At 42.8% G+C, this 13775-nt stretch overlaps 1 protein-coding gene across 1 annotated transcript in view; it reads right to left on the reverse strand.

Moving 5' to 3' along the window:
• The window catches only part of UBA2 (ubiquitin like modifier activating enzyme 2), a 985116-nt gene that overhangs the window by 265700 nt on the left and 705641 nt on the right, over positions 1-13775 (reverse strand). Inside the window, exons 11-13 of the mRNA XM_044081921.1 lie at positions 8650-8743; positions 8455-8567; positions 8213-8368 (exon numbers count right to left, since the gene is read on the reverse strand). Of these exons, the coding sequence (XP_043937856.1) occupies positions 8213-8368; positions 8455-8567; positions 8650-8743 (363 nt within the window). The remainder of the gene's footprint in view (positions 1-8212; positions 8369-8454; positions 8568-8649; positions 8744-13775) is intronic.

Raw genomic sequence — 13775 nt, forward strand, 5'->3', positions numbered from 1 at the left:
CAAAGAGCTGTTCTGATTTTCTGAAAGGCTTTGTTCTGTCCAAATAATAACGGAGTTGTCTGTGGATGTCCAAGGAATGTAGTAATCTCTCCCCTTTGTTTTGAGGATTAGGATAAAAAGTAGGTAAATGTATGGCCTGATTTAAAGCTACCTTGGATACCACTTTAGGCATAAAGGACGGGTTGGTTTGTAAGGAAACTCTGTCCTGATGGAAGATGATAAAAGGCTGGACAGCCATGAGAGCCTGTAGTTCTGAAACTCTGAGCTGAGGTGATAGCCAGAAGGAAAGCTGTTTTCCAGGACAAATATTGCAAATCTGATGAGGCAGCTGGCTCAAAGGGAGGCAAGGTCAGTTTTTCCAGAATGAAATTAAGATCCCAAGCAGGTATTGGTTGTTTCCTTGGCGGTCTTAAATTCTTAGCCCCTCTGAGGAACTGTCTTAAGAGAGGGTGAGAGAATAAAGGTGGATCAGTGTTGTATTCTGCAGAAATGGCTGAGGCATGGATTTTGATGGAGGAGAAAGAAAGTCCACTGCTTAGCAGTTCAGCTAAATATTGTAGTATTTGAGGTAAATTCAGTTTTCCAGGATCCTGGCCCTTTTTCTCATTCCAGACACAAAAACGTTTCCATTTTGCGGAGTAAGCTTTTCTAGTTGATGGCCTTCTGGCCTCCAAAATGACATCCTGCACCTCTCCTTGGAGAGTAGGGCCTGCTGTGATGCTAAGGAATCTTCCATGCGGCTAGATTGAGTGCTTTTAGCTGGCTGTGCAGAGTTTTGAAGCTGTGCTGAGTCAGAAGAAGAGGTATTAGAGGCAGGGTCCATGGTGGGGAATGCGTCAGGCTCCTCAGGAGTGGGTACCAGTGTTGCCTTGGCCAGTCCGGAGCAATGAGGATCATCTTTGGTCTGTATGCTCTGGTCTTCAATAGAACTTTGGGCAGCAGAGGCAGAGGTGGGAAGGCATAAACTGTCATTGATGTCCAACTGAAAGAGAGAGCGTCCACTCTCCAGGCCTTTGGATGGAAGATCCTTGAGCAGAATTTTGTCAACTGATGATTTTTGTGGGAGGCAAAGAGATCTATGTCTGGCCTTCCCCATTCTTGGATTATTTCTGTAAAAACTTTTGGATGCAATTGCCATTCGTGTGGATCTGTCATATTCCTGCTTAGGTTGTCTGCCAGCGTGTTTTCCTTGCCTGGCAAGTATTGTGCTTGTAGTTCCATTTGTAAGTCCATGGCCATGTTCCAAAGTGACATGGCCAGTCTGCATAGGGGGTAAGAATGTGTTCCTCCCTGCTTGTTTATGTACCACATAACTGTGGTGTTGTCCGTTCTTATCAATAGTTGACCTGGTTGTAGAAGGTCCTTGAAAGCAATAATAGCATTTATTACTGCTAGCATTTCTTTTTGATTGATGTGAAGGTGCTTTTCTTTTTGGGACCATTTGCCCTGAATGCACCGATCTGTCATGTGCGCCCCCCCAGGCGTAGTCCGAGGCATCTGTTGTGATGACTTGATTTGCTTGAGGCTTGCTGAATGGAAGACCTGTGTTTGTTTGATATGCTTGAGCCCACCACAGAAATTCCTTTTGCAGACATGGAATTAGTGGTATTATTGTTTCCAAACTGTGGCTGTGTTGAGACCATATATTTTTCAGGTACCATTGTAGTTTCCTCATATGCAGCTTTGCACATGGGATTAGTAAGATGCAAGATGCCATGAATCCCAGAGCCTGCAGGATTTTCCTTGCAGTCAGCCTGGTGCAATTTGCTAGTGTTCTGAAGTATTGAATTAGTTGCCCCTGCTTCTCTGGCGTGAGGTAGGCCCATCTGGGTGTTTGTGTCCAAATTGGCACCCAGGAAAATTATCTTCCGAGAGGGTATTAGCCTTGATTTCTTTTTGTTGACTGTGTATCCCAAAGAGTTCAATAACATTATTACACAAGCCAGATGTTTCAGAAGAATGTGCTTGCTGTCCGCTTGGATCAGGCAGTCGTCCAAATAGGGGTATATTTGTATCTCTTGAAGTCTGCAGTAGGCAAATACTGATGCCAGGCATTTCGTGAATACTCTGGGTGCAGTAGATAAGCCAAAGGGCAATGCAGAGAATTGATAATGGGTTGAACCTGCAAGAAATCTGAGGTACCTTCTGCAATTTTGTCTGATTGGGACATGCAGGTATGCCTCCTTGAGGTCCAATGTTACCAGCCAAGACTCCTTGCCCAGCATGGGAAGAAGTTGCTGTAGAGTGAGCATCTTGAATTTTGGTGCAGTAGAAATGTGTTTAGGATGGATAGATCCAAAATAGGTCTCCAATCTTTTCCCTTCCTTGGCACCAGAAATAGCCTGGAATAAAAACCTTGACCTTGTTCGTGCGTATGTACCTCTTGAATAGCTTTCATGTTTATGAGATCTGTAATTTGCCTTTGTGCCTCTGCCCTTTGATTGTGTGGCAGGTTTGGCATGCCTCTCATTTTGGAAGGGTGTGAAAATGGAATTTGTAGCCTCTGTTTATAATGTCCAGGATCCATTTGTCCTTTGTGACAATATGCCAATTTTGAAAATAATGCCAGCTTTCCTCCTAAGAGGGCTGCCATTTGAGACCTGGTTGGCATGCAAAGGGGAAAGTCATTGGGTTTGCTTTCTGAAAGATTGCGAGTTGTCCTCACCACCTCTTTGTGTGGGAGCTTGCCATTGTCTGCCTCTAAACGATCCTTGGGATTGTCCTCTGCCCCTCGGGCGCCTGTATCTGCCTCTTTGGGGTCTGTCTGTGGCAGGAAAGGACCAGTTTTTGGAAGGCCAATTTCTACTAAAACGTGGGGGTTGAACCTGTAGAAATTCTTTCACAGTTTGCATAGATTTAGCCTTTTCCTCTATTTTCCTTAATACTTCCTCAGCATTAGCACCAAATAGTACATCCTTTTGAAGAGGGGCGTCTAGTAATTTAGCTTTGACATGATCAGGCAAGGCTTGTTCCTTGAGCCAGGCATGCCTACGTATGACTGAGCCTGTAACAGCAGCTCTACATGAGGCCTCTAGAGCATCAAAACCACATTGTAAGGTATGCTTACCCACTTGTTCTGCACTATGCATCAAATCCTGCAACTCCTTCAAGTCTGGTTGTTCAGGTTGTGACATTTTACTTTTCAATTGTGATAACAAAAACTGTTGGTATTTTAGCATATGAAACTGACAGTTTAAGGCCCTCATGGATAAGGTAGCCGAGGTATATACCTTTTTCCCCCACCTTTCTAAGGATCTGGAATCTCTCTCGGAAGGCAATGGATTTTTAGCAATGGAGGCCTTAACTCCCTTGGGGCCCTGTGAGATTGTTTCTGGGTCATCAGCATGGCTTTTGTATAGAAATTGGTGTGAGTCAGGGACCCTGTAGTACCTGTCAGGCTTAACTGGAGCTGGAGGTAGAGAGTCCGGGTTAAGGCAGGCCTCCGAGTAAACATCATCTAGGATGTCCAAGACAGGAGGTATAGCCAGAGGCCTGTGCTGAGGAAGCAAGAGAAATTCCCTGAGCCTTTTCTTGGAATCTGAATAATCCTGGCCTTCCCAGTGGAAGTGTTCCCTTAAGGTATGTAAAGTTTCCCCAAATGAGTAATCCTCAGGGGGGGGATACAGAAGGGATGGACTCCTCCGCATCAGAGTCTTCAAAAGGGGAGTAAGAAAGTTCCTGATCATCAGAGTGCTCTGAAATAATGGAGCCCTGATCAGAGGAGGGGGAATCTTCCTCCACTCTAGGCCTTTTGTCCGGAGGGGGCTGAGAACCTCTGATAAGAGTAATTAAATCCTCAGCCATTTTAAGCATCTGTTTCGAACCTCTGATAAGAGTAATTAAATCCTCAGCCATTTTAAGCATCTGTTTCTTAGGCATGGGGCCTGGAGATGGGCCCTGTGTAGCTGGTCTCTTAGAGTGCATGGGTGCTTTAGGCTTTGTGAAAGCCTTGATGGAGAAAGAAGAGGAAGGTCTGAAGACACCTTGAGTGGAGCTGGACCTGTCCACATTCTGAGTTTCAACGCCAAGAGTGGCTTTGGTATCTGTAGTCGGGGTGTGGGCCGAGGAGCCTGCGACCTCGGGTACAGGAGACACCGTCAAAGAAATGTCGTCGGTGGTCAGGGGCTGCGTAGGTGCCTCGCTCTGCGTAGGTGCCTCGCTGAGAACCGGACCACGTGTAGTCGGCTTTGGCGTGGTGTCGGTAGAGGCCGCGGACCTCGTGTGTCGGTCCTTGTCTTTGCGTTTTTTAGACAAAACCAGAGTCGGACTATCCGACGACATAGTATAGTTAAATGCTTTCCCAAAATAAGGCTGGGCGAACTCCGCCCGAAGCTTAATAGTGCGTTTGTTAAATGTAGCACAAAAGCGACAGACCGAGACGTCGTGGTCTGGGCCTAAACAAGGTATACAGAGGGAATGGAAATCCTTATGCGGTATTTGCTTCCCACAAGAAATACAATTATTAACTTTGTCTGACATCGGTCTGAGGCAAGAAAAGTTTCCCCTACGGGGTACTTAGCTTTTAAGAAGACTTCGGTATCCAAATTTTCATAATCTCAGGAGCTGGCCGACCGGCACTTGCGAATTGCTTCTGCTTCGGGCACCGCGCGGCAAGAAAGACTGAAGAAAATGGCGTCGGCTGGTTCCTTTATACCCCTGTCACACTGACGTCAGGGAAGAAGCGACGACAACCGACGCCGGACCTAGACTTTGGAATTCGGCCAACCGAGGACCCGCCTGACGGCAGGAGAACCCATCTGTTATGACTGCAGCTGTATGCACGATGAACATTAGCAAGTTAATTCAAAACAACAGATAGGACAGTGGAAACTTTCATGTGACTAAAGAATATCCTCTATGGTCACAAAGTTCACTGTCTCACTAATGACGTCTTTGCACAAAATACATATAAACATAAGCTATTTATGATTTGCCTTCAAAATGATTTAATAACTGATAAGAAATATAATAACTGTTAAGAATTATTAAAGTGAATGTATCAAAAAACCTAAAATCAAGAACCGTTCAAAATTTAGATTACCTTAATTTTAGCAGACTGGCAATTGAGACATCATTTAAACTATGAGGGTTAATGGCATTTAATCTCAGCTACCATTGCAATTCTTTGTATTCAGCAAATAAAAACTTGTTAAACTTCTGACACTTAAGTGAATGTCTAAACGGCATGCTATTTTCATTGCCCTAACGGATATAAACATGCTCACATATTCTTCCGTTTAGACACCTTTCAGTTTTACCCATATAAAATGCCTTACAAAAATTACAGACAGCAAAATAAACCACTCCAGCTGTAACACAGTTACAACCACTGTCGAGTTTGATTCTTTTATCATAGTCTTGCTCTAGTGTGTCCTGACATTTCAAATGACTACCAAAATCTAGCCTTGTGAAATATGTGGGAAGATGTTGCAAAAAGATGTTTTTATTTTAATATAAACTTAGTGTGTGTGTGTGTGTGTGTGGGGGGGTACACCAGCACTCTCCCATATTTCTGAGCACCAGATATAGAATATTTATTTCCCCTTATATACTTGTACAAGAATGCATCACAGTAAATCCTGCAGTTTTCTGATGCAAACAAATGGCACAGAAACAGTGATTTACAATTACAGCAAACACATTACTATCACAGTTAAATAATGCTTTGAAGCTTACCGGATTTTCACATTTAATAACTTTCTGCATATTCATTTTACCAATTCTGATTTAATAATTAATACCTAAATTACTTGGAAGTTTTATTGCACTCTCGGAGCAGTTTGTTTTTTTTCTGCTGTTTAGCAGAAAATGAGGCAGCATTTACAGTCCATTTGGTTGACTGTCTACCCTACCTTTATTCTGCCCAGTGAGTTATAATCAAGTTTTGCGGTATTAAAAGCGGTCAGGAAATAGCAATTTTACAGAAAACATTACACAACGAGCTGGTCAACCTACTACTTAATGTACCAACTTCTGGCTGATACAATCTCATCCATCAAAGGGCTTTCTTACTTGGAGGGCAGACAAACTTTTACATTTTGTGGAAAACAGACTTCCATTTTACCCCTTGTTGACTTTTCCACCGTTTCTTTTTTTGCTGCTTTTTACTCCCATTGTCAAACATCAGCTTTGGCCAACTAGCTTATTCATTCCCTTTCACCGTGCAAGGTTCAGCTGGCAGGAGCAGTCATTTTAGACAGCGATGAAGTTAATAATTTTTTTTGTAATTTTCTCCTTGACCCTGACTACAAACATAGACTTGGCTAAGAGTCAGGGAGGGGAATGCAATGGGCCAACTTAAGAGGACATCCCCTTAGTTCAATAAGGGATGTTCCCTCCATACATCCCTTCCACTTCACTAGAGACAACAGTCTCTTCAGTGTCCACTAAGGAAACTGCACTGCCACTGTGTCCCCAAGTACAAGTAGATTACCCCCTCCCCAAGAGAGACTCGATGGCCATGCATCTTCACTCCTTCTCCCTCCAGTGCTGGGGTCACTAATCAAACCTCGGTCACCTGGTCATAGTAAGGGCTCTATCCCTCTGTGCCACACCACCATGCTGATTTTCTACTGGAGGTTGCTTTATACTCTGTTCCCCTTGCTGTTTTGGATATTTGTAGACAAGCCTGGGACCTGGAGTATCTGGAAGTGGTTGACATCCTAGAGATTACAGCTGAAAACTGAAGCCACATGTGGCTGGTTCTGCAATAATTCTTTGGGTTTCTCCTTGACTCACTCCATACACCCTGCAGATGACTGAGCACAGGTGTCTAATTCAAAAGAAATCAGAAGAAGTAGAGAGGATGTGTGCTTCTCTCAACAACTGGTAACAGTCAAAGTATACAGTGCTGCAGGAATATCTTTAAAAACAAACAGTTTTCCCAAACCCCAGAAGAATACCTGTACTTGCGTATGCTCCCCACGACTGCCCACAGGAATGAATCACAGAGACAACTGATAATGGAAGGAATGCAACATAACAACTAGGTACTTTATCTTAGTGCTGAATCCTGAAGAAGTGAGACACAAGGCTTCTAAAGAAAGGCAAAGCCCCTTTAACTCTGCAGAAAGAGGGGTCAGAACAGCTGCTCAATGAGACTACACATATTACCTTTTTTGGCACCCAAAAACAGAGAGTAAAAGGCATTCATCTGCATTACATCCATCAAAGTAATTAATTCTGCTACCATCACCTAGTTCACAAGTGCTATGATGCAGAATGGAATATATCTGTATAACTCTGCAACAAAACTCTATCACAAGTTTCATGGTTCTGTTAATTTTCTGAGTACTTATGACCACAAAATTCAAAATATCAACCTTGCTAAACATTAAAAGCACTACCTCCACTTACTTATACATATGAAATGGGACAGCATACTGTAATTAACCACAGTTACAGCTCTACTGAGATTATACATTTTTTTTCTCTTCTGCAAGTGGCAATGTATCAGCAGAGCCTCAAAAGACAACATATAAAGTACCAGATTTTCTAGCAGCATATCTCTCAACCTCTTAGGACAAAAAATCTGGACAAAGCTGGACAGAAATGGGGGATAAAGGACCAAAAATAGGTGCAGATTTTAAATACTGCTCTTATAAACTTAGAAAGTTGCTAGAACAACAAGATTTGTCTTTGCATGCATTTTTATGAAGGATATGAAATCTGAAACACAAATGTATACTATTTAGTGACTTCAATCCTCAGATCATCCCAGTGATTTGCCAGAAAACCATACATTTTATGAAGAAAAGATCAAAAATATGAGGCAACAATCTGGACAATCTGCGAAAATCTGCACAGTCAAGAGGTATGTTTAGCAGCACAGTCAATCATGTTAGGAAGGAAGCAAAAGAGTACAGGAAGGTAATTCTATTTTTCACACACTACATTTATGCATCAATATCCCATAGAACGCTCAACCACTCAAGTGAAACCAGTGCCAGGAACTTCACACTGAAGCAAAGATGAAGTATAATGTTTCAATAAGCCACATGACTGAAGACATTCCGGTCTATTGCACAATATGCAGAAATGTTTGATAACCGAAAGAATATGATTAAGCTAAGTGAAGTCACAGAACTCTAACTTTATTGCATTATTCAACTTTCTCCAGACTCCAATCGATCCTCAAAATCCCATCCGTCAAAAAGTTACACGGAAAACAGTGATTAAATTAAAAACTGCAGCACATCATGCATGCTCTCACCTTGTCTTGCAATGTCAGTACTGTCACCTTGTGCACATTTAGTTTCACCGTTACTTCTGGCTTGCTTGTACAAACGTAACAACTGGAGTTTGGAGGATCGAGAATACAAGGAACTAGCAATTTCTTCCTTGGATTTGGTTGCTTGTTTAAGAATATCTTGGATAGAAATAATTACACATAGAAGTTATTTATTAAATTAACAGATTACGTGCTATTTCATACACATTTAAACAAAAACTTACAGTTCTGCAAAGCTGCAAATTCCCAGATAAGATCTTTAGTCCTTCAAGCACGATTAAGCCAGCTATCACTGCATTGGTGGTAGCTATGGCAGGGATTATGTTTCCAGCCATTGCTTAGAATTAAAAACAAATAAATAAAATTATATTCAGTTACGTGACAATCATTAAAGGAATTAGAACAAGAAAACTGCTTACATTTAATGTCAAACCTGCTCTTCATATTCATGCTGAAGATATGCATTCTGAGATTAGCAGCACCTGTGACGAAGTCCATTGAAGGAGAATCATCCTATAAATAAATTTTGCAAGTGATGTTTTACTAACAATCAAGGAAAGCTCAATACTTTTTATACCCCCCCCCCCAAGGACACATTAGTTAACATTTACAAAAACTTGTTACAGCTTTGTCGATTTTATGGTTTTGAAGATAAGGGACTGTGCCATCACATTTAGCTACTAATTATATTTGCCTGCTTGGAGTACTTGAGCAAAAATCATGCTTCCCTTGATGTCCTCACTGCTTAGAATTCCATTACATCTGCCCTTCTTTAGGGTTTCTACCCTCTTGCCTACTAATGCAAACCATATCCTACCAATGTTGTACTTCATGGGGCACACTACACTTCTCTGGAAAAAACATACTAGTCACTTTCAGGGATGCAACTCAGCTTGCATAAAGTTCTACTTCTGACTTCACCTTGGGGACATGTGAGAAAGTCCGACTGAAAAATTCTATCTTGGTTCTGGAGTTTAGATATTATAAGAGCTACAACTCTAACTATAAGCCACAACCACTATGATCACATGAAACCTTTGGCTATCCATGGCTGACAACAGTTAAAGGTCATGTGAATTTTTTCCCTTAAGATCTTACAGACATTAACTTTTAAAACTCCCACTGTACATGAAGTCTGCTGCGAACATCTGCTGTTACACAGTCTTGGTAGGAAGGGTAAAGGCATGTCTGAAGATGCAACTGTGAGGGCTCACAGAAACTAACAATTATTTCAGTAAAAGGTTTGAAACTCCAGTGTTTTTAATAGCAAGTAGTGAAACATTAAAACTAACAACAGAAACTGTAAAGCAGTTACATCACTGCTAAACTGTTAATCAAATATCTGCATAACAGTTTGGCAGACAGTTTACATTACAGCTGATGACTATTTGCTTTAAAGCTGCTTACTAATTAATCCTAATCAGTGATAATCTGCCTAATTAATCTGTGCTGACAAGAACTCAATGGAGGATTGTCATATTAGGCAATCTGGAATGAAAGGCTCCATCATTATGTTAGGTACATAACTTTCATATTCGATTCAGTCTGTCCATTCAGATATGTGGGTCAGAATCCCAAGCTATGAAGTTCCTGGGTAAGCTATGATGTTCCTGGGTAGTCGCATGACAGGAGACCCATCAGGATGGTAACACCAAAGTGTGCTCTAGCACTGCAGACAGAGTTCAACTTATAATGTTTGATAAAAGTGTGCAGACACGATCAGGTGGCAGCCTTGCAAATAACTTCTAGTGAAAAGGCTCTGAAAAGGCTGCATGGCTCTAGTAGCAGGTGCTCCTGGTTTATCAGAAAGAGATTTGCTATAAATGAATGTGATGCAGTCTGATAACTATCTGGAAATAGATATCTTGACACCTTTCCCCCCCAAGTTTGTTTTGTGAAAATAAAACAAAAAGGTGCTCGTCTGTTTTGGATAATTATGTACTGCAATGGTAGAAACACAATTGTCTAAGAAAAATGAAAGAATTCAATATGTACTTCTCCTTCGTTTCCATAATTTGGAAAGCAGTTTGGTAAGTGAATGGACTGTGAAATATTTGAGTAAAAAGCAACTTTGGGAATAAAGGAAGGCACTGTCCTTAAGGATACTCTTATCTTTATGCACAGAATGACAGGAATTTTGGCCAGACGAGGATTTTGTGCTTTTTGCCCAAACCAAAGGGAGAATCTTTTCCATCCGGCAAAGTATGATTTCTTTGTGCTAGGTCTTCTGGCCTCTACAATATCCTTGACCTGCTCGTCAAAAAGAGGATCCTTCCATGAAGTTAAGGTATCCTCCATGCTGACAATTTGAGTGTCTGCAGGCTGGGGTGTAAAATCTTGCCCTTGTCCTATGTCAATAGGTCCATTCTCTGTGGCAGCTACCATGCTTCAGTGCTGGCTAGACTGAGTAGCAGAGGGTACCACTGCTGCCTGGGCCAACCTGGGGCTATTAGTATTACTTTTGGACCCTCTTCTCTTACCCTCACAGACCAAGAGGCCTGTCCAAGAGAAAGATAGGCATCTGTCTTCCAGGCTGATTTCATTTAGTCTCTGCAGCAAAACGTTTCCAAATGAGCATTTTCTTTGGTGGCAAAAGGGACCATCAGTGGCACACCTTATTTTTTTTTGCTATACTGAGAAATACTTCTCAATGCATTTGCCACTTGGGAGGGGGGGGGGGGGTCAGACAGGCCTCTTCTGAGGAGATCTGCTAGTTGGTTGTATAGACTCAGCAAGTACTGTGCCATGAGATGCAATCCTAATGAACTCTGTTTCCCAAATATCCATTCCTAAGTAGCAAAGCAGGTAGGGGTGTTTATATACCACACAACTGCAGTACTACCTGTATTCACTACTAGTACTCCTGGCTTCCACTTCTCTTGGAGAGCTATCCATTGTGATCTGCCATAAGATATTCTAGATTTGTGTGTTTGTATCTGAACTTGCAGTCCCACTTTCCTCGAGTCTGCAGGCAGATGAAGTGAGCTCCCAAGGCTACTTCTGATGTGTCTGTTGTCAGAGTTTGTGTGTCTGAAGGATGAATGTGAAGGAGAGATCCAAGGTTGAGGGAGCAAGCCTGGGTCCACCAGGAAAATTTCTTCCTGAGGCAAGGAATCATTTTTTTTCTGGATGTGAATGTTTTCACCACACATTTTTGAGGTACCACTGTAGTTTCGTTATGTGCAGGACAGCTAGGGGAATCATGAGGATGCTAAGAGTACATGTAACCCAAGGCGTTGATATACTACCTGCCTGTGAGGAAATACCTGACCATGATTTTTTTTTTGAAGTCCAAGAGGGGTCCACATTTATCTTTACTTGGGTGACTGTCTTATCCAGGCAACAAGCCTGAAAAAAACTCAGATCTGACTTTTTTACTCAGAACCTTTAAACCTCCATGGGATTCACCATCAAAGTACAGAAATCTCAAACAGACCACTCAACCAGGATTGTTTTCTAGAGGCCCTACTGGATTCAGCTCTCCAGAAGGCCTTCTTATCCCCAGACAAGTTCTCCACCATGACCCTGTACTTAAAAATAAATAAATAAATTATGGTATTGGCCACCCTGTGCCTCCTTTTCTGGGTACCAGGAGCAGTGGAGTAAAATCTTCTTCTTTTTAAGTGTTCTGGTACCAGTTCCACTGAGCCCTGAGAGCATAGCAATTCTATCTGGGTCAATGCCTCTGTGTTTAGGTTTGATGGAATGTCTGTTAAACCTGAGGGTTTCAAGGGTTGTTTGAATTTGAGTATGTTACCCTTTGTTATAATGTTTACCACCCAATGGCCTGTAGTAATGACAGCCCAGTTTCTGTGAATTAGTGATAGTCTCGGGGGGGGGGGTTACCACAGACTAATCATGGTTGCTCCCTGTTAGAGGCCTGTGGTCTAGTACCCCCTACACTAACTGGTTCTGAATATCATTGCCTGGGCCTTCTGTGCGGTCTTTGGCTACTTTCTCTACATGGCTTTCGTTGCTTAGCCTTAGATTGGGAAGGAAAGGAGCAATGCTTAATAGGGTAGCTTGTGCTGAGACATGGATGTTGGACTTTAAGTCCTTAACAGTCTGCATGGACTTGGCCTTATCCTCCATTTTCTTGAGTACAACCTCAACCTTGGGGCCAAAAAGAAAGTCCTTGTCCAAAGTGTCGTCCGTAAGGTTGGATATGACATGCTCTGGAAGGGAATGCTCCCTTAGCCAAGCATGTCTTCTGATGACAGAATACGTAGGTGCAGCCCTACTGGAAGCTTCCACAGCATCATAGCCACAGTACAGAAGTGCTTTGCTACCTGAGAACAGGAATTACAAAGGTCCAATAACTGTTTAGAGAGACTCTAGTTCTCTATGCCCATCACTTTTCTGCTTCATCTGACCCAAAATAGTTTCTTGGTATTTAACTATGTGAAACTGGCAAGTCAAGGTTCTAATAGCAGGGTGGAAGATGTGCAAACCCCCCACACACACACACTTTTTAAGACCATACTTTATCTGTGGGCAAGGGGTTTTTGGAAGAGCTAGCTTTGGCTACCTTAGGGCCAGAGGTCACAACCTTGGGGTCTGCTACAAGGTTCTTGAAAAGATGTCTGTGTGACTCCAGAACCCTATAAAACCTGTCAGGCTTTCTAGGAGCAGGAGGCAGGCAGTCTGGTTTTAAAGAGCAGTCATGAAATACATTGTCCGCCACCTCTAAAAGAGGAGGCATGGCAAGGGGTTCGTGTGCATGGAGGTTAAGAAAATCCCTAATTCTTTTCTTTGATTGAGGGTACTCTTCAGCTTCCCACTGTGTGGGTTTCCTCAAGGTGCATAGGGTTTCCCCAAAGGAAATAACCTCAGGAGGGGTAGCTGAAGCCAGGTTCTCCTCAGAGTCTAAATCCCCACAGGAGGCAATAGAAACACCTTCTTCAAAGGCAGCAACCTCCTGGTCAGAGTTATCATCAGATTCAAAGGGGTCAAAGAGGACTTCTGGACGGGGTGCCCCTTTTGCTTTTACCTGGAGAGAACTCGGGGGGGGGGGGGGCATTGCTGTCTGGATCTAACCAGAGAGATTAGATCTTCTAATCTCACAAGATTCTGTTGGTAAACCTTGAAATGTTGGGAATGGGAGTCAGCAGGCCTAGGCAGGGGCTGGGAGAAGCCTCTTTATTATGAGTGGCCTTAGGCTTAGGTCTGATGCCGACATCCAATGCAGAACGGGTACCAGGTTCTCATGGATGAAACGTTACTACAATGTCCTGGCGATGCGAAAAGCCATCGGTCTTAATGCAGTCATCAGAAGTCAGGGCTTGCAAAGCAGTACCAGATCCAACCGACGAACAGAGTCCTATGGTTTGAAAAGATGTCGAGGGACCAGAAAGCATACTGAACTCTGAATGGGTCTTGATAGAGGCTTGTGCCACCAACTCAGTTGTGGAAGGGGCCAGTGAAAGCGACTCACCTTCTTTAGTGACAAGTCAAGGAGGACTGGCTGATGGCGAGCAGGAATCGCCTGAGGCCCTAAGCCTGGGGTGTTTTTTATCCCTTTTTCGCGTAGAGAAATCTACTTTGG

This window comes from Protopterus annectens, chromosome 8.part1 (genome assembly GCF_019279795.1).
Source record: "Protopterus annectens isolate FY-2018-M chromosome 8.part1, PAN1.0, whole genome shotgun sequence".
Lineage (NCBI taxonomy): Eukaryota > Metazoa > Chordata > Ceratodontiformes > Protopteridae > Protopterus > Protopterus annectens.